The sequence below is a fragment of the Megascapheus bottae genome, chromosome 30 (genome assembly GCF_031878675.1).
Source record: "Megascapheus bottae isolate mThoBot1 chromosome 30, mThoBot2.hap1, whole genome shotgun sequence".
NCBI lineage: Eukaryota > Metazoa > Chordata > Mammalia > Rodentia > Geomyidae > Megascapheus > Megascapheus bottae.
This window is the reverse complement of record NC_143538.1, coordinates 8432475-8452691: the sequence shown is the minus strand read 5'-3', so window position 1 is coordinate 8452691 and position 20217 is coordinate 8432475. Positions and strand designations below refer to the sequence as shown.

Below are 20217 nucleotides of genomic sequence, written 5' to 3'. Positions count from 1 at the left end.
GACTGTCTTGTTCTTACAGTTTCTTTTCATCTTTCAGAACAAATGAATACTCCCTTCTTTCTCTCACTGGTAGTTTACTTTTTAGTGATCTCTACTAGAGGATTCTACTCCAGTTTAGTTACATGAAACTTTTTCCTTGCTTTTTGGGTGCCCATTACTTTTCTTTCTATGAAACCAAGTAATACCAATGATAAAACCTTGTGCATACTTGTTTTGGCTTCCACCAGAACTTATTCACTGGCCTATTTTTAGGTGATTGAGGAAGTAAAATACTGCTCCGCTTCCCTCACCCCCACTCCCAGCAGATTTAAGTTTGTTGTTCTTTACTGTTTCTTGCTCAATGTATTGTTTAGAAATTAGTTTTTGACCATCAACTGTGCTAGACTATACACTGGATACTGAGAATTCTACTATAACCAAAGCGCATTATCCTTTGTGTATGTGCGCGTGTGCGCGCACAGACACACACACACACACACACTTTCCATTCCCAAAGTCAGCATCAGGGATCAACCAAGAAGGAAACAAGTATGTGGCATTTTAAACCTTTCATACACATGGGATCTTCCGGGAAGTAGTTACCACTAACTTGACTGTATCATGCCGATACAGTAGATTAGTGGATGAGTCTTCCCTAAGTTCGTATGTACATAGGAATGCAATTTCGTCTGATCAGCTCCTACAAATATTATTTTTCTTTTGGCATGAATCTCTACATGAATCAAAGATACGCTTTTTTATTTTTAATCAGAAAACACATTTGCAGGGGAAAAAATCCCACATTTCTTATGATATTTGTGAGCTCCAATATGTGCCAACAGCATTGTGATTTGTTCTTTTAAGGAACAGTAGTATTTCTGTATTTTAAAAGCAAGCTCAAATGCTCTTTCTTCTGCCTTGCCTGTTTGCTCAAAGATTCTCAAGCCACAAATGTAATGTCTGATGTTCTTTGTAGAACTCAGCCTCTCTTTTTTTCTTAACTGAAGAGCTTGTTGCTATGCTCAAAGTTTCACTTCTAAAACTCTCATCTCTCAGACCACAGGGTCTGGATTTTAAAGGACTTTTAACCAGCATCAATTCATCTTAAGTTGGTAGATTCACTGGTATACTTGTAACAACTCAGATCATTAATACAGTAAAGCAGATACAACCTGTTAATAGATGTACTCCCCAAAGCAAATGAGTCCCTAGCCCTGGGATTTCTTTGTAGCAGAGATATGATACCTCAGGTTGTACGCACTCACAATCACACTCACAATCACACACACACACACAAACAGCATCCTAAGGAGTTGATGATGATGCAATATGTGTTAAGCTTCAGAAAGGACAAATCCTATTCCTTTATGGACCTGGCCGCTTAACTCGGACGCTTTGCTTTCAGAACTCAGTGGTTTTAGTAGCTGCTGAATCCTTTGGTGTATGAGTGGTTTAAGTGTAAATTTTGCTTTGCAAAACAAAACAACACAAGGAAAGTTAAGTTTTGTCAAGGAGTCTTCTACAATACATTTTTACTTTGCATCATCTTCATTGGAATGTATCTAAATGTATACATATCCTGACACTTGTTGCATTGGAAATTACTTGCTGTAGGGCTGAGTGTGGTGGTGCATGCTTTTAATCCCAGTACTTGGGAATCTGAGGTACCAGGATGGTGAGATCAAAACTAGACTAACCTTGGGATTTTCGATGTAGACAATCATGTATGCCATCTGCAGACAAATAGTTTTATTTTTACTCTTCCAGTCTGCGTGTCTTTTCTTTCTCTTTATTGCTTAATTACAAGTGGTTGCAACTTAAGTGCTGTGTGGACTAAGATTGTGCAAGCATAGACATCCTTGTCTTTCCCCCTATCTTTGGGGGAAACATTCAGTCTCTCGCAGTTAAATAGAATGTTAATATAATAGTATGCTTGAAGTAGTTTTGGAGGTACAGGGGTTTGAACTCAGGATCTCAAGTTTGCTAGGCTCTACTGCTGAATCACGCCTCCAAGCCCCTTTTTCTAGTTTTTATTTCAAAATAGGGTCTCACTTCCTGCCCAGGCACAGTCATATTTTTCACTTTCTTCTATGGCTAGGATAACAGGTATATAACACGATACCTAGGTTCATATGTTGAGATGGAGTCTCTACCTGGGCTGGCATGGAGCTGTGATCCTCTGGGTCTCAGCTAAGAATGATCCTGGGCTCCCAAGAAAGCCACAATGTAGAGTAAGCAGTGGAGAGCCCAGGAAACATTCAATGTAGAGACTGTGAGATTTCAGGAGACATGCTTCCCCTCGCCCGCATGGGTCAGAGGCCCCCTGAGCCTCTGACTTGCTGTGGAAAAGTGTTAAGGCACCAGTTTGAGAAGATTCTTGTATTGCATTGAACTGCATTATCTGATTCTGAAGTTACTCCTATATGTAAATACATCTGTAGGATAAATTCCTTAAAACTACATACATGATGTTGATAAATTGGTGACATTTTCTGTTGAACAGGTTTTATAATGTACTGCAATTTTGTGATTGTACTGCTCATTTTGATCAGCAGGATTCAGAACAGACGGTGGAAAGACTTCTTTTTCCTAAATTGAACGTCACCCATCACCAACAGTGAGACCATACATGTTCACATGGGTGCATACCTGCTCTTGTTCCCTGGAAAGGGAAATGGAAAAGGTTATTTCCATTGTCTAATAACCATGCCTAGTTGGTTCTTTTGTATGTATGCCAATACTGGGTTCCAACTCTGGGTCTAGGTACTGTCCCTCAGCTTTCCACTCAAGGCTAAGACTCTACCACGTTAGCCACGGTTCTGCTTCTGGCTTTTTGGTGGTTAGTTGGAGATGCAAGTCTCAGACTTTCCTGTTCAGGCTGGTTTTGAATCATGATCCTCAGATCTCAGCCTCTTGAGTAACTAAGATAAACTTGAGTCACTGACACCTAGCCTTAATTGTTTTTGTTTTTGTTTGTTGTTGTTTTAGCAAAGAAAGTATCCTCAATGGCAAGAATTTAGACACTTCATTTAAAAAAAAATTTAGACTATATTAGTTGTTCGGTGTGAGCGGGTATTCTCTGTAACATTTCTATACATGCAATCAAAAATCCTGACCAAACTCATTCCCTCTCTCTCTCTCTTTCCCTCTGTAAAACAATTTCAGAGTGTTTCCATGTTCTCTTTTCACTTGTATAAATAAGTGACTTCATCCACATTTATCCTCACCCACCATTTCCATGGGCTCTCCTCCCCCATGTCTGCCCCTCCCCAACTGAGCTGTTCTATTTACTGTTGTGCACTTTTATTTTTGTTGGCCAGTCCTGGGGCTTGAACTCAGGGCCTAAGCACTGTTCTTGGGCTTTCTCAATGCTAGAGCTCTGCTACTGGAGCCACAGCACCGTTTTTGGCTTTTTTCTACATATGTAGTACCAAAGAATCAAACCCGGCTCTTCGCGCATGGTAGGCAAGCACTCTACCCCTAGGCCAAACTCCCAGCCCGTGCTTCCTTTTTTTTGTTTTGTTTTTTTGTTTTTTTTTAAATGTGTATTGATTGTACCAAAGGATATTTCCAATGTGCATACTTCATACTGTGATCAGAACAACTGGTGCTGTTGTTCCCTGCCCTTCCCCCATCCTCCTATTGATCAACTGCTCTAATCCAACCTTTGATCTCACACTAACTGGGCTCTTCTCCCGCTCTTCCTCCCAGGAGGACAGCCGTGAGTTTTGTGGCCTACTGCTGCTCTACCCAGTGTCTAAAGACCTTCGACCTGCTGGGCTGACGAGCACCCCAGGGCCTCAGGAGAGCTGGCAGCGTGGCCGAGGCCGCCTGCAGGTCGCACACGCCATGAGAACCCAGGCAGGCAGGATTGGACCTTTCTACCCTGCACTGTCCACCGCAGGGGCCGCCAGAACCCTCTGGAAGTGTCGTGATTGGGCTTCCCAGCTAAAATGCCTTCACCCTCCTCCCCACCTCCTACGTTGGAATACATCCTCCCCCAAATTGAAGGACATTTTGTCTCCTGTGTCTCTTCTTTAAATGTGTGTCTCATATGTAAACTATTCAGTTGTCGAACCTCCTACATCGAATGGAAGGCAAGTTACATTCCCCGAAGAGCTCTTAATTTGATAATAGAACCAGATTAACTTTGGAATGATACACCCTCAGTGACACAGCACCCCTTTTTTTCTTCCCCTCTGGGAAGATTATTTCCTCAAGAGATTTTTCTCCCTGTTTCCTCCAGTGGAAACTTGTCAGTTCCCAGTCTCCGTCTCTGCCAACCCCAGGGTTGCCCAAGCCCTGTCGAGTAGGGTGGAGTCCCAGAGCTGGAGGCAAAGATAGACTCTTGCAGGCTTCTCCTGGAGAGGCTCCTCCTGCAGGACCCCTCCTGTGGAGGTCCTTCTAAGTTTCACAGTGTATTAAGAGACTTTCAAGAGGGATTTATACAACAAAAATGGTAACATAATGAAATGCAGTCTTTAAAAGACAACAGAAAAAAAAACAGATTTGAAATATTTTGTTACTTGTACATATAAATGAGGAACATTTGAGGCTTTAAAGGATCTATTTCTTTCTAGAGTTAAGCACTTTCCACAAAATAAAGGGGGAGCACACCAAAATAAGACCTCCAATCTATATGACTTTCAGATATTGTTACCTACAAAAAACTGGCCTCAGCTACTTCTGCTACTGCTTTTCCCCAAGTGAATCTAGCCTCAAGTCTAAACATTTATTTATGTGCCTGGTAGGTGAGGTCTTCATTTTGACCTTGGGTTCCTTATTTATGTAAGATACTGTCCAGATATCTGCAAAAATTCAGGAAAAATAGATCCAAAATCAGCCATGGCTTTTTGCAGTAAGGAAGAAAGAAAAAGTCCATACAAGAGCTGGCAGGAGCCTCTCACTGTTCAAGGGACTTGTTTCTTGTGGAGGAGTCACATACTTGATCTTGCTTTAGAAGGGTGGCATTTCAATTCTCCTTGCCTACCAGATGTTCATCTGGTTGCTGGGAAATGATTCTTTTTTTAAAAAAGTTATTTTTTGGTGTGTGACACAATTTTCTATAAGACAAGACTGGTAGAAGAACCAGGAAGAGTTACTTGGTAGAAAAGTGATTTTTCCAAAACGTTCAGGCTTGTCAAAAACATTGGTAGATGATATTTTATTAGCTGCCCTAACTCTTTAATGGTAGGCTCTTAACAGGGCCAAAAAATCCTACATGGTTACTGACAGATGTGTGATCTCTTTGCAGTCACATCATCCGCAGCCCGAAAAGCAGACTCTTCACATAGAATGGAGGGCATAGAGTTCCCAGGGGTGCCAGCTGAATGTGTGCTGTTCTGACTTGCTCTCGTCCCTTTCATAGCTTGGTCTGTTCAGCCTTCACGTATCAAAGGCTTGGCATATAATAGGAACTAAAGGTTGGTATCAAAATGGACCACTCCTTTCATCCTTAGGAGTCATTGAAGTTTCGACAGAACTCCTGTGTGTCTGGAGGTTGGTGGGTGAGAAATGTGGTGTGGGGGCTTGACCAGTATGTGTTCAAGCTACCCATCATGCAACAGGAAATACAGTGCTACAGGCCGCGATGGCTGGTTGGAAGGTGGAACATTAGGATATGGTTTCTAGTTAAATCAAGAGCATTGCAAAGATTCCTGGGTGGCAGGAAGATTCCCTCACCTCACAACAGAATATGGACTGTTGACCTTGCTTCTTATACTTCAGTGTCAGCTTTCACTTCTCATAGTGATCCAAGGTCTCTATGTGTGTAGTGGAAAGATTGTTTACATATTGCTCCTGCCTTCTTGAACAATGATGTCACCCTGGAAATGGGGCTGTGGCTCAAATGGTAGGGCACTAGCCTTGAGCTGAAGAGCTCAGGGACAGGGCCCAGGCCCAGAGTTCAAGTCCCATGACTGACAAAAAAAAAAACAAAACAATGATGTTACCCTTCACTCAGAGTGGAGCCATCATCTAAAATTTACATGTTTATACACTAATGGTTATTTTTAGATTGCTGAGCCTGAACTATGGGTCAGAAATGTCAATGGTGGTATCCTCAGTTTCAACCAAACTTATTTTGTTAGGAAAGAGAGCACTAAATGTTCAAGTCAAATCAAGGAGGAAAATTGGCCTAAAATGTCAGAATGAATGGGTTGGAAACTATTAAGAGCCTCAGCAAATGTATTTATTGAAGGGGAATGACTGCATTGTGTATGTACAGTAAGCTCCCCCCCACACACCAAATCTCTGCTCCTTGAGACTCCACAATATGCAACTAGCTGAAAAGTGGCAGCCTGGAAGCCGCTGGAGAGAATTCATTTCCAGAGTTGTCATTTGATCTGTCTGGCAGTTCCCTGAAGATCTCACTGGTGAGACTGTATTTATTTTACTGAACTGAAGCTTGCCAGGTGTGAAGAGGCTTTTCCTCCGGGATGCTTGCCTAAAAAGACTCAGACGATTGATTAACATGGGACTGCTTGGAGCACGGGATAACCTTTAGAGCAAACAGGTCTACCAGAATTTAAGAGCTGGGGAGTACGGCGTGCAGAGGGATTTTGAAGAGCTCTGACATTCCATGAACCTAGGGATTCCTTTTACACATGCCAAGAGTTGAGCTCTTGCTTAGGAGATACCTGATGACACCTTGACCTTGAAGCTCTGAACAGGCAGAAGGTGAAACCAAAGGCAGGGCAATCACCTTTCTGGCTACAGGGTAAAAGTGTTCCACCATGCATACAGGATCAGTACACACCCTTACTGGTTTTGAGCGCACGTCCATGGCTATGCATTATAAACATGGCAGGGAAGTAAGTAGTGATAAGTTCCGAAGCACGTTATTCTTTCTTGGTGTTCCATGTGGCCTACTTCTTGCTAGGCAGGCATTCCGGCACTTGAGTTACTCTTATTGGTCCTTCTTGTATTTATTGTTTGGAATGGTTTCTTGCTTCACATTCAGGCCATTTTGGATCACAGACTTCCTCTTTATACACCCCTGTGTAGTGGGGAAGATGGGTACTGTGGCCAGTTATGGGTGGGAGGGAGTCTTACAAGCTGTTCTACCTGTACTGGCCTGGAACCACAATCTTTCTTACATTAGCCCGCCATAGTACAGTTATAGGTATAAAGCACCACTGCCTGCCTGCCATATTACTTAATCCTTTCATACACACATATGAAGGATGCAAAAAGGAACACACATAGGAAAAAAAGGGTAGACTAAGGAAGTTCAGACCCTGGAGTTGTAGATACTTCAAAGAAAAGCCTGGTTGAAGAACTAAAGGAAGCTTTAAAATGATGTCTCACCAAATAAAATACTTCACGAAGCATGCCAAGGACACACTTGTTTGGAATTTAGGGGACCCATGCACCTGGAATCTAATTCTACTCTCATTTGGGTTTTCTATTTCTTGCTGTATGTGTATACAACTCCTTGTTTTCTATGAGAGAAGTTGCCATTGGAGTTTTAATTCTTTTCTAGCTTAAGAACGACACTCTTAACACTGGAGCAATACCTCCACTTCTGTGGAGTTCAATTGTCATTTTGTTTTTCTTGTAGTATCTTTTCATGTATAAGACTAGGGATCTGAGGCCTTACCCTAGCCTAATGAAGCATGTTGTAGTACTGGTTCATCTCCACTAGAGGGGCATGCTTTGTGAATTGCACCTTTGTCATGGTTTTGTTTTTTTGTTTTTTGTTTTTTTTTTTTTTTTTTGGTCTCTCATTTGAAAGGAAAAGAACTCAAGGTTCCTTCATCTTTCTGACATTTAGATAATGTAGCATAAAATACGTGAGTTTCCTTACCTCCAGGCAGAAACAAGCTACACACAAGATGTTCTAATAAAACAGAATAGAACGTTCCTAAGTCAGCACTCTCCAGTCTGATTTTATGCACATTTTCCAACCTTTTCATCACCTAGTGCATTTTGAAAATCTACACCATCCATATACATATATATGTACATAATCACATTGCATGCTATTGTTACATATCTACCAAAATGATTTAATATATTTTATATCTGTATGTGCAATGTATCTTAGATCTCTTTTCTCATTTCTATCATTTAAAATACACTTTTCCAGTTTCTTCCTCTATGTGGCATCAATTTATTTGAGGAGGCAGATGGGAAATTAATTCTTCTACAAGTATTAAGAGTCATACAGCTGTTAAAATACAAGTTATCAGTAGCTCTTTTGGGACAGAGTAATCTTGAAAAATTTTATCATTTTATTCAATGTAAAATTCATTTGTGGCTAGCACCTTGAAATATAATTTTTAACTCAAGATATGCTTTTATTTGTGTTCAACCATGTACAGTTTTGAGTAAGAGATTTCTCAGAAATCATCCCCTCTTCATACTATATGAGGACAACAAAGTGAGATGGTATTTGATAAACGATGCTTTTGTTTAATGTTAGATCCATGACCGAAGTTTTCTGCAGAAATAAGACATGAGGTCTTAACATTCAGTAAAGTGAGCAGTTTATCAAAAGAGCTGTGTGAAAGCCAACGAGAAAATAGCTCAGCCAAGAAGCAGCAGCAGACGAAATCACACCCTTCGGGAACCTCTATGGTTCAGGGACTCTGCAGGGTGAGAGCCTGTGAAGAGGACAGAGACCAGAAAGGGCTGGAGGAAGGAAAAACCACCAGTCCAGAAAGAAGACATTGCATAGAACAAATGACTCATGCCTATATTCCTTGCTACCCTCTTTGATGAACAAGGTGCACCGTGCTTGGTGCATCTAAAGAAAGCCACCTATGGATTAGAACCCCTGATAACCTCTGCCTCTGCTGAACCACATCCCTATAACCCTCAGCGCCCTGACTTTGTCAGCATGGGCATTCATTTACCTGCCAGCAGCTCAGATTAACCCATGTGCCTCCAGAGGCACGGTACCCCTTCCAGGAAGGACTTGAGTTCAGGGTTAGAAAACTATGACTGCAAATGCTTGGTGTGTATTGAGAAATGCAGGAACGCTCTGTGATTATTGTAGGTCACTAAAACAAAGAAGAAACGGTACCCAATTCTTTCCAAAGAACCATCCCTGGATTTGCAGGTTTGGGCAGAAGTGGAAGGAAAAAACATGGAGGAATACTGAAACTTTCTCTAAAGGCAAAGAAGCAAGAATCATCGGATACCACAAATATCCCAAGAAAACAAGAAATAACTTGATTTCTTGTCTGTGCCTGTGGCCAACTCCAGGAGTTGTCTCCACATGCCATCTTCCTTGGGGACACTCAGGCCCCATCCCATATCTTTGTGTGGATCTGGTGTATCTGAATTGGCAAGCCTATCCCAGGAGGTTGGAAATTCCTCAAACAGAATTCATCCCGCCCCACCACACCTCACCCTTGGGTTTCTTGCAGGATCTTTTTGGTGACATGCAAGCACGGATCATCTTGACTTCAGCCTGTGTTCATGGTGCTGCTAGATGTTTCCTGATAATTGTAAGTCCACAGTGTAGTTACCTTAACCAGGAGATGTAAGCTGTAATTTTCATACTGCATTTTTCATGTTTCCAGAATTTTTAGTCTACTTGTAAAATGGGGGTTTTACATCCAAACTCCAGGAGTCCCACACAGACCCTATATGCCAAATAAAGTGGCATGGTGAAAGACAGAGAAAGGGGACTTTTCGTCTGTTGACTCGGGATTGCTCAGCTGGCACTTTATTGCAATAAGAACCATTGAGGTGCTGGATGTCAGTGGCTCATGCCTATAATCCTAGCTACTCAGGAGGCTGAGATCTGAGGATCATGGTTCAAAGCCAGCCCAGGTACAAAGGTCCATGAGACTCTTATCTCCAGTTAACCACCAGAAAACCAGAAGTGGCACTGTGGCTCAAGTGGTAGCCTTGAGCTAAAGACCTTAGGTCCAGCACCCAGCACCAAAGCACCCAGAGTTCAAACACCATGACCAACACCCCCCCCCAAAAAAAAAGAAAGAAAAAAAATCATTGACGTCTGGCTGGTTGGTCCAGGCCCTTTTCTGGATTCTAAGATGGCAGTAAGTTGCTCAGGACAAAGGACACAGGTACAAAACAGAGGAGTCCGGGGAGCCAAGCCTTTATCCTGCGGCTAGTTAATTCATGGATCTGAGTGAAAGAATCGGTGTCTCTCTTTTTTTTTTTAAAGTACTTTTTAAGCTCGTCTTACAATTTTACTCGTCTAGAAAGGTCTGAGGATTTCATTTGAATTTTAATGTCATGTTTTTTATTGGAGCCCTGACAATCCATTCTAGAGCATTCGTTTGAAGACATGCCATCTGGTCCCTCATTTGAATCAATCAGCATAGCTGAGCACATTCTAAAGCTTTAATTCAGAGACTGCTCTGTGTGTGTGTGTGTGTGTGTGTGTGTGTGTGTGTGTGTGTGTGTGTGTGTGTGTGTGTGTGTACATGCACATGTACACATGCGTTTGCCCTATACTGAGTCTTGAACTCACAGCCTGGGCACTGTTCCTTAGCTTTTCTCACTCAAGGCTGGCACTCTACTGCTTGAGTTATAGCTCCACTTCTGGCTTTTGGGTGGTTAAATAGAGGAAAGAATCTTAAGGATTTTTCCTGCCCAGGCTGGCTTCAAACTTCATTCCTTAGATCTCAGCCTCCTAAGTATCTAGAATTACAGTTTCCTTTTGGAAACTGTAGCTTCCTCATAATCAAACTTCTTGGGTTACTTCTATTTTCTAATGCAGTATTTACCACTAGGTGAGAACCTAGCTCCAAATGAGACAAAAATCTTGGAAGGGAGCCCACCCCGACCAGCAAAGCCCAAGAGCAAAAACCAAACCAAAAAATAACCACTCCAAGGCCTACTACTTTTGTAAAGCATTTTAAAAAAGTCTCTTCTCAACCTCATTTCACCCTGTACTTAGGGAGAAACAATTCAGAGTATAAATAATGAGTGGGATAAATAGATATGATAGTTGTAAAGTTCTAAAAGCAACCTATCAGGCTTTCAGACTCACTGAGTTTATTCTTTAGCTGTTTTTGGCCTATAGAGGGGTTTAAGAATCTTCAGACATGAGTATGTTACACGAAATAATCACCTCAGTTCTAAAAATACTCTCCTGCTACTAATTCAATTAAAAACATTCAGCAGGAAAGCTTAATTAAGCTTTCTAGGTGGCTAAAAGTGTACTAAGCATACATATAATTTCTAAGAGTCCCATAGTCAAATGGCAGATGATAACAGATCTAGAAAACTGATCAAGAAATACCTCAGCCCCTTTCTTGGGCCAAGTGAGCACTGACCCCATTACCTGAGATTCTTTACTGAGTTACCCCAAGGCTGGGCAGCTGAAGAGGACCTGGTTGTGCTAGCAACATCAGCCTCGGGGAAAGAAGAGTTGACACAAGGCCAGATTCCTTGAGGACAGGAGAGACTAGTTGAAAGCCACTCCTCCTCACTTTGATGGTGGTGATAGATGAGATAACGTTTAATTTTTCAGCACCTGGTGATCACAAGAAAGACTTCACAGCATCAAAACAACCAAGAGGTAAAATAAATAAATAAAATAAAATCATCATTTACAGATTGGCAACATGTTAGAGAGAGCAGAAAGTTGCAAAGGGGAAGAGAGAGAGAGTTCACTCTAGTTCCCAGACACCATAAAATACAGTTTGTGCCCAAATGCCACAGGCAGTAGGAGAGAGGACAGAGTGGTGGGCTCTGTAGAGAAACCTCAGTGACAGCCAGACCACACAGCCCAGACTGTAGTGTCCAACAGCCCCAATGTCAGAAGAAAAATCAAGGCCTCCACTGGACTGAGCAACCAACGAAAGCCATACTAAAATCTGTAGCACGCACAGAGGTGAGGCCTCCCTCCAAGGAAAGAAAAGCCAGAGGAAACCACAGCAGATACACAGATAGAAAATCCCACAAAAAGGCGTAGGTGGGGCAGTCTGCAAAGCGAGGAAGGAACACACATAACATGTTTGGGAACTAACTGAAGACCATTGTGACTTGAACTTGGTGAGAAATGGGGTGGGGGCTAGGTGAGCAAAAGTGAGGGTCCCTGCGTGTTTTAGGAATTGCCATTGGGTCCCCCTTTTCAATGGAAACTCTGGAGGCTGGATGCAGAAGCTCTGGAAAGTTCCGGTTGGCTCCAGAAAAGGTGGAAGCGCCTTGGACTAGACCAGAACAGAGATGGGGAGAAATAGAAGTCAGAAGATGGGACAAGGGTATATGGAGGGACTGAAAAGAAGAAGCGATGAGGGGTAGACAGAAACCCTAGGTTTCTGCCCAAATCTATGTCCTTCTCCTTACCTCATTCTCCACCATCCCTTGAGCTCTCGTATTCTCTTCATCCTACCCCTGCCCCTTCTCACCACCCTCTGATACTGTACCCTTCCTCCATGATACCTCCAGCCTTCCTCAGTGTCACCAACAGTCTCCGTCTCAGTGACCTCTGACTTTGAGCATCGCTTGACATCCATAGACTCCTGGCTTCTCCCTACCTCTGTGGGTAACTCCCATTCCTGCCCTTCAGCCAGCTCTGTCCTGAGGAGTTTGGGTTTCACATCCATCCCTGAGCGCATCCCTGAAGCCCTGAGGCCTGCCCTCACTCCTCCACCCCACAAAAGCCCATCCAGCCAGTCATTTCCGATAAGATGGTGGGGATGGCAGCACAACTCTGTGAAGACACTAATAACAACCATTGGATTTTAGAAACAGGTGAAGACGTATGCTACATACGTTCTACTTTGGCAAAGCCTTGAGAAGGAAGCAGAGGAAGGGCCCTGTAGCCCACCCCTGCCTCCAGCCTCCATATTCATGGCCCTCACCTCAGAGCCTCACCTGCTTCCGCTCTGACTCATGGCGTCAGACTAACTTCCCAGGGCCAGAAACTTTCCGGAATTGGCCAACACGTACCCATCACTATTTCTCCAACCTGCCCATCTGAGCCTCAGTCACCCACCCAGAAACCTTCTATGGGCTCCTCTCTGAAGAATGGTAGATAATGCCTCGCTTATTAGAAGGCCTCCACAAGAATCCTTCTCCCTACTCAATGCTTCCAACTCTGCCCCTTCCTGGTTACCTTCCCTCCCTTGCTCAGCTCAGTATTTATTTTGTTATTACAGGATTGCGTTGTCTTTATTATTTACTTTGGAGCTGCACTAGGTCGTGTGGGGTGGAAGATGATAAGAAAGCTCTTCTCCTGTCCCCACAGGGACTTGTGTCTCCAGGGCCTGATCCCAGCCAAACCCATGGTCTCCATTTCTCTCCCTGTGGCTCAAGGCCCAGCTTTGGAGCCATTTGGCTCTGGTGCACTTCTAAATACTGAGACTAGTTACTTGAGTGCTGTGAAACCAAAACAAAGTTAGACATCAAACCATATCTTCCCGTGCGGCCAAGCATTTATCCTCAGCATCCCTGAAAGGGATTTGCAAAGAATAAAATTGTTTATGGGACAATGAAGTCAGTGCCCTCCTGACTCCAGTACCACCATCGGCGTGGGCTCTCCCATTTACTGTGATCTTGAATCTCTTTGTGGTGTGTGTGTGTGTGTGTGTGTGTGTGTGTGTGTGTGTGTGTACACCATGATTGGAGCTTGAACTCAATACTGTGGGTATTGTTCCTTCTCTGGTTTGTTCACTCTACCACTTGGGTCACAGTTCCACTGGAAGCTTTTTGCTGGTTAACTAGACAGAAGAGTCTCATAGACTCCTCTTGCCTGGGCTGGCTTTGAACATTTCTCAGATCTCAGCCTACTGAGTAGCTAAGATTACAGGCATGAGACACCAATGCATGACTGATTTTTATATGTTTGCATCTATAACCTTTCTGGGCATTACAATGGTAAGATCATGATCACTCCTTGGCATTGCCGAGAGAGCTCAGTGGTTAAATTCTGCATGTGGTTCTTCAGGGGTCCTGGCTGCCGCTTGTGCCATTCCCCCCAAAACACCAGTACTTGCTGACTCTGGGCTGAAGCTGGCTCAGAACTGTTTCTCTTTCCACCCCACAGTGAGATGACTTCAGTGATAATGTCACTCAAAGAAAACAACAACAAACAACTAAAGCCCATTTGCTCAATATTAAGTTAGAAGTGGCGCTGGCATGCTGACTCAGAGTTCTAGAAAGGCTGACATGGAAATGGTACTGTTTCCCAGCCTGGGGACAGTCACGCACAAGTATCTAATGGTGGCAGCAGGTAAAGGAGCCTGGGAGCCAGGCCTGGGCTGGACTTCTCATGTGCCTCTCCTGTCTCTCCCTCCACCCCCTTGTCCCAGCATGCGTCTGTGTCCATCCCCACCTAGAACATAGTCTGGTAGACAGTTTTGATCCCACGTCATCAGCACCTGATCAGCTGGCCCCTCCCCGCCTTAGAACAGACAGCCCTGCTAGAATGGTTGTGTGAAAAATCCCCTCCCAGGCCAGGAGCATGGCCTGGTGGAAGCCTGCTCACCTGGCATGCAGGAAGCCCTGGGTTCAATTCCCTGGTACCCCATACACGGAAAAACCCGACGTGAAGCTGTGGCTCAAGTAGCAGAGCACTAGCTTTGAGCAAAAAATGTCTAAGGAAAGTGCCCAGGCCCTTACTTCAAGCCCTGCACTACCCTCGCCCTCTGGCAAAAAATACCTTCTACCCATTCATACCCTGGGGCTGAGGGAGAGAGACTGCCAAGCCCTGTGGGCCAAGCCTGAGTCTTCCAGGAGACAATCTAAGACAGAGCCCAGCCTCCATTGGGAGCTGTTTGGGTGAATTGTTAATCAAATAGATGACATCATACATCATTGCATATAAAAAGTGATGGAGTAGGAAGACTATGCCTTCCTAAGAGTTTCTAAAGATCTGAGGTACCTTGGGTAGATGGCCCAAAGCAAAGAGAGTTACCATGCAAGGCTAGGGAGCTGTAGTCCACTCCCATTCCTCTCCTCTCCATCTCTCTTCCTTTCCCTTCTCTGTCTGACTTTAGCTTGCAGAACAGCCAGCACGCATCACAAAGAAGGATCCATGCCAGGCTAGTTGCCCAGCCCTGTGGCAAAAGATGACTCTGAGTGAAAAGGCATAGCTTCCTTTTTTAGTAATATCCTCTTCTTTCTGACTTTGAGTTTATCAGCACCATTCCCAGTTCTGACCCAAGGAATCCTGACCCAAGGGCTCAGCCTGATTGGTCCAAGTGACATCCCATCATCTTGGGCATGACTATGATTGGTTGAGGGATCTGAACTTAAGCCAATCAGGACCCAGCATTAATGATGGGGGTGGGGATGCACCAGAATTGTTCTTCTAATGACCGGTGGTAGTGTATGACACAGCTTGAGATAGAGATGTGAATATGATTCCTTGCTCTTAAAATTAAACCGGAGAAAGAAATTCCTCCCTTGTTTTGGACAGCTGGACATGTGGGTGTGAGACTTGGAGCAGCTGCTACCATTTTGGCACCGTGAAGGAAGCCAGGCTAAAGATAAAACAGATATAGTTAGAGATGGGAAATCAAAGAGGTAGAGTTGAGGTCCTTGGATGTAGCCAATCCTGAAACATACTCCAACACTGGGCATCAACTGATGCGAGAGTAAACTTCTTTGTGGTTTGGCACAGCAGTGGAGGTGGTTTTCTTTGATCTTAGGTGAGCAAGCACTGAAACACCCCCTCAGGGAAAGCACCCCATCCCGTGAAATCCCCCTCAGATGACTGCATATTCTCCGAGGCTAGTCAGGCTGACTCAAAAATCAACATTGCACATTGATGTCACAGGACTATTTGTCAAGATCCATCATCACGTCAAAGGTATGTTGGTCTGTCCATCTTGGATCTCTTCCCAAATGTTCCTGTGTGGTACCCAGAATCCCAGGGAAGAAGACATGTGGGCACCCCACGGCCAGCACCCACCTGAACACCTCATGAGGCCTCGGATCAGACCCCAACTGTGAGGCTCAGGAGCCAATCTGACTTCAGCAAATGATGAAAGCCTCCGGTTTCTCATGGGAAGAATGCAAATCATCCTGGAGGTATGGTAGGTGATGATGAGGACTGATGAGTTAATTATTCATAAAGAACAATGCTGGACACAGAGCAAGCAGGATATTGAACATGGATATTTTCAGTAACCTTATTCTCATTATTCTCTGAAGCATCACAAGCATAGGAATGCAGAGGAATGGAAATTCAGTCATGTTCATGTTTGGCTCTCTCTCTCACTCTGTGTGTGCATGCGTGTGTGTGTGTGTGTGTGTGTGTGTGTGTGTGTGTGGACTTCATTGTTTCACCCTGAGGAATAAATAGGCTCTGGAAGTTTGGGGCAGTAGCCCTAAGAGGTACAAAGCTTCCAGAACTCTTGGACTTGCCAAAATGTGCTCGTCTACAAAAGGCAGACATGCAAGGCCACACAGGCTAAGGGCCAGTGTCTGGCCACACCTGGATAAACCAGTGACCAAGGCCTCTGGCATGTTGGTCCCACAGACAGCCTGGGGCACCCATTCTTCCCCAAAATGACTGAGGTCAAATTCCCTGCAGTGAGATCTGAAAGTAATCCATACAAACCATGGAAATGAATCAAGGCTAGTGACACATGCCTATAATCCTCACTCCTTGAGAGGTAGAGGCCATAAGTTAGGAAGCCTCCATCTCAACAAGCAAGCTCAGCGTGAGAGGGCACACATCTGTGACCCCAGCTTCACCAAAGGCAGAAGTGGAAGAATCTTAGTCTAAGACCAGCTTCAGGCACAATGTGAGAGACCCTTACTAAAAAACAGCTACCCCGAAAAGTGGCTGGGGGGTATGACTCAAATGGTAGAACACCTGCCTAGCAAATGTAAGGCCCTGAGTTCAAACCCCAATGCAGCCAAGGAGAGAAAAGAGAAAGGATCTTCTTTTGTCCTGCTTGCCTGTGGGGCTGTGAGGTTGAGGATCTGTACTTACCCCTTGTATTCCACTGGGGTGGTATTTCCTCTCCTCCATCTTGGAGAAGGGGAGCGGGAGAGGGGAAGAAGATGAGGGGAACATGAGAAAGGTAAGGGAGGAGGGGAGAGGCTTGCCTACCCCAGGCTCCCATAACTTCATAACTTAAGACCATGGCATTTTGCTGCTTCAGGAGAATTCCCTGGCCCACAGGGCCCTGCTGTCATAAGCTGCTGTCATCCAGCCCATGAAAGCAAGCCCTCAGGGGCCTGACCACCATCTCAGACTGACCACGGTAAAGGGTGGCTCTGAGCATTTCCCTGCTGGCCTTTCTTTCCCATCAGGTAGTGCACGGAACAGGATGATCCATCAGTCATATTCACCTTGTGTCCACATCCACTAGGGTTTGAACTCAGGGCCTCGTGCTTGCTAGCCGGGTGGCTCTACCTCTTGAGCGGTGTCTCACAGTTTTGTCTTCCATCCTCCTACTTCCGCCTCCTAGTTAATATTACAAACACACACCACCACATGACGCCTGAGGCTCCCTCCTTTTTTCTTTTTCTTTTTTTTTAACCTATGTCAGTCATGTCACTTGCCTTGGCCGAGAGGTGCCAGCAGAGGTTTTAAAAGCATTGGAGCCGAGCCAGATACCCATAGCTCACAACGGTAATCCTAGCTACTTGGGAGGTTGAGATCTGAGGAAAGTCCATGAGACTGTTATCTCCAAATAACCAGCAAGAAGCCAGAAGTGGAAATGTGCCTCAAGTGGTAGAGTGTCGGCCTTGAGCAGAAAAGTTAAGCAAGAGATCAAGGTCCTGATGTAAGACCCACTACTATTGATATGCCCCCTCCCCTAAAAAAAAAAAAATATATATATATATATATATATCTGGCAAATAGAGCTTACTCACTCATCCCCTTTGTCACAAACAGACAGGAATGAAAACTCTACTGACCAGCAGGTCAGCAAGACACAGAACTAGCTTCCAGTGGCCTCAGCTAAGCCCACTGTCAGGACCCTTGACCCAGTGAGCCTAAGTCAACAGCCTGCAGACTCTGGAGCTAACTAATTGCACATCACTTCAAGCCATCGAGTTTTTGGAGCAATCTATTATTACACAGCATTAACACAACTCATATCCATGTCATAAGCTATCTTCTTTTTTTTGCCATTCCTAGGACTTGAACTCTGGGTCTGGACACTGTCTCTCTGAGTTCCTTTTGCTAAACACTAGCATTCAACTGCTTGAGCTACAGCGCCATTGCTGGCTTTTTCTGTGATTAATTGGAGATAAGAGTTTCGTAGACTTTTCTGCCTGGGCTGGCTTTGAACCCAAATCCTCAGATCTCAGCCTCCTGAGTAGCAAGGATAGCAGGCCCTCTGCCACCAGCGCCTGACAAGCTATTAACTTTTATTGAAGAGGGAATGGTGGCATCCCATGAATCAGAACTGGATGAACCTCAGAATCCTGGTTCTGGGGTATTACCCAGAACTGAGGCTTATGAAGGAGTGTGCAGAAAATCAGAGACAACGTTATACTGAGCACCTAGAATAAACAAGGCTGGGTCTAAGGCCCAGAAATGAGTAAGCCAGCCTGCTGATGTGGGAGCTTCCTTGCAGCTGAGTCACTAAGGCTATGGCCCCTGGAAGAAGAGTCTGGAAGGCCCTGGACCCTCCAGGCCTGTGTCTCAGAGCTGTGGGCCCTTTGGGACACTGCCCTGGTTAAAGGGAGCTGCTTCCCTCCCCAAAGGAATTTGTCTTTCCCAGGGCAGCTGGAGTCGTGGCCCCTCCCCCAATCCCAGTTTGAGGCACCTTGGAGAACCATCCCAGCTGCCACTGTTACCAGGAACCATTCTCAAAGGTTACCTGTCTTCTTAGTCTGTTATTTTTCCTTTTTTTTTTTTTTAGTTGGTTGTTGTTATCACAGAATACTGGAGGCTGGCTAATTTATGAAGAATAGATGGCTTATAGAGACTGAAAAGGCTGAAACCATAGCACCAGTGTCTGATAAGGGTCTCCTGCTACTCCATCTCAGATCTGAAGAAAGGGAAGGGGAAGCTGGCATGTGTGGAAAAGACAGCTAGAGGGGCAGCCTCGCTTTACAACTACACCAGCCCTGGTCATCTGTTCTATCATGAACCAGATTTCAACCTGAGCTTCCTAGGGGAAACACCACAACGACAGCAACAGCCGCATGCCTCCTTCAGGCCTGCATCCATCTCAGCGATGATTCCCTGGGCCCCCAGTTGTGGGCAGGCTTTCATGGGGAGGGAGAGATGAAACTACACCTTCCCTGTCCCCTCAGGTGGCTTGCATGTCATGGGGACAGCATTCCTGCCTCTGAGGGCTGCTAACCAAACAAGAAAGCTACAGTCTACAGCCGAGGAGGCGGGGAAGGGGAGCTCAGATCCAGCCTGCTCAGGCCAGCCTGGGCAAAAGCATGAGACTCCATAGGAAAAGCCAACTCAAAGCCAAGGACCTGGGGAGATGCGGATCAAGAGATACAGCACTAGCCTGGCAAGCAGTAAACCCGGCGTTTACCCCTCATTCCAAACAATAAAATAAGTCTGTGACTAAGGCATTTCTACTGCGGTTCACTCAATCCACTGGGTCCCCAGAAAGGCCCTGGGACAGCCCCATTTTCACTGGAGATGGGTGGAAGTGAGAATTTATGCACAGACTCATCCCCATGCAGCTGAGACGTGGCTGTAGGGGAGAGGAGACAGAGTTTCCCTACCTGTGAAGTGGGAGGTGCTCAGAGCCAGGATAACAAATCCACTTCCTGTCAGCGGCAGGAGTTCCAGAAATACTGCTTCCACGAGTGGAGGCTCTCTAAGGGGGGCTGGGGTTGCAGATCTGTCTGGTTTATCATACCAAGTATTATAGGTGACAATGTTTTGTCTTCCTTCTACCACCACCACCAACACACGCACACACACACGAGCAGTCATGCTTGAGGTAAATTTAACTTAACACATAGGACTGGCCTGTGAACAGTGTCCTAAATTGGCCCAGCCAGGGCTACAGGGGGCCACACTGTTCAGCCAGGCCAAGCAGAGTTGCCGCCTGTTCAGCAGTGGCAGCCAGGACTCAAGATGATCTGTGGGGGTCACTGTCACCCACCTGTGCCTGCAGGCCGTGGCATTTGGCTCTAAGGGCCCATTAGCCACCTGCTCTCAGCATCGGGAGGCCCAGATGCCTGACCTTTCCCTCCCAATGCCATTTTTTCCATTCTGCTCTGTTTTCTGGCCAGGCCTGAAGAACTTCTCTTAGGAAGCTGGGAAGAATGGCTCTGAAGCTTGACATTGTTTCAGGATCAGGTTCCATAATCTGATGGAAAGCAGCACCTCCTCTGAGTCACCCATATTGCACAATGGGGGCTTTG

General features: G+C 45.0%; 1 protein-coding gene and 1 long non-coding RNA gene across 5 annotated transcripts in view; both read left to right on the top strand.

Moving 5' to 3' along the window:
* Lrrc28 (leucine rich repeat containing 28) overlaps nt 1–3994 on the top strand; it is a 53591-nt gene extending 49597 nt beyond the window's left edge. For both annotated transcript variants that reach the window (XM_090321376.1, XM_090321375.1), the window contains one exon: nt 3691–3994. In XM_090321376.1, the coding sequence (XP_090177502.1) occupies nt 3691–3763 (73 nt within the window). In that variant the 3' untranslated portion in view covers nt 3764–3994. The remainder of the gene's footprint in view (nt 1–3690) is intronic.
* Nucleotides 3995–5169: 1175 nt separating this feature from the next.
* On the top strand, nt 5170–19369 carry LOC150044392 (uncharacterized). 3 transcript variants are annotated; one of them, XR_016533184.1, is made up of 5 exons: nt 5170–5402; nt 9354–9434; nt 13955–14140; nt 15561–15721; nt 19138–19369. It is a non-coding gene; the product is annotated as an uncharacterized LOC150044392 (long non-coding RNA). The 3 variants fall into 3 exon arrangements; XR_016533182.1 differs by having other exon boundaries at nt 8405–9434; XR_016533183.1 differs by lacking the exon at nt 13955–14140 and having other exon boundaries at nt 8405–9434.
* Nucleotides 19370–20217: the final 848 nt, after the last annotated feature.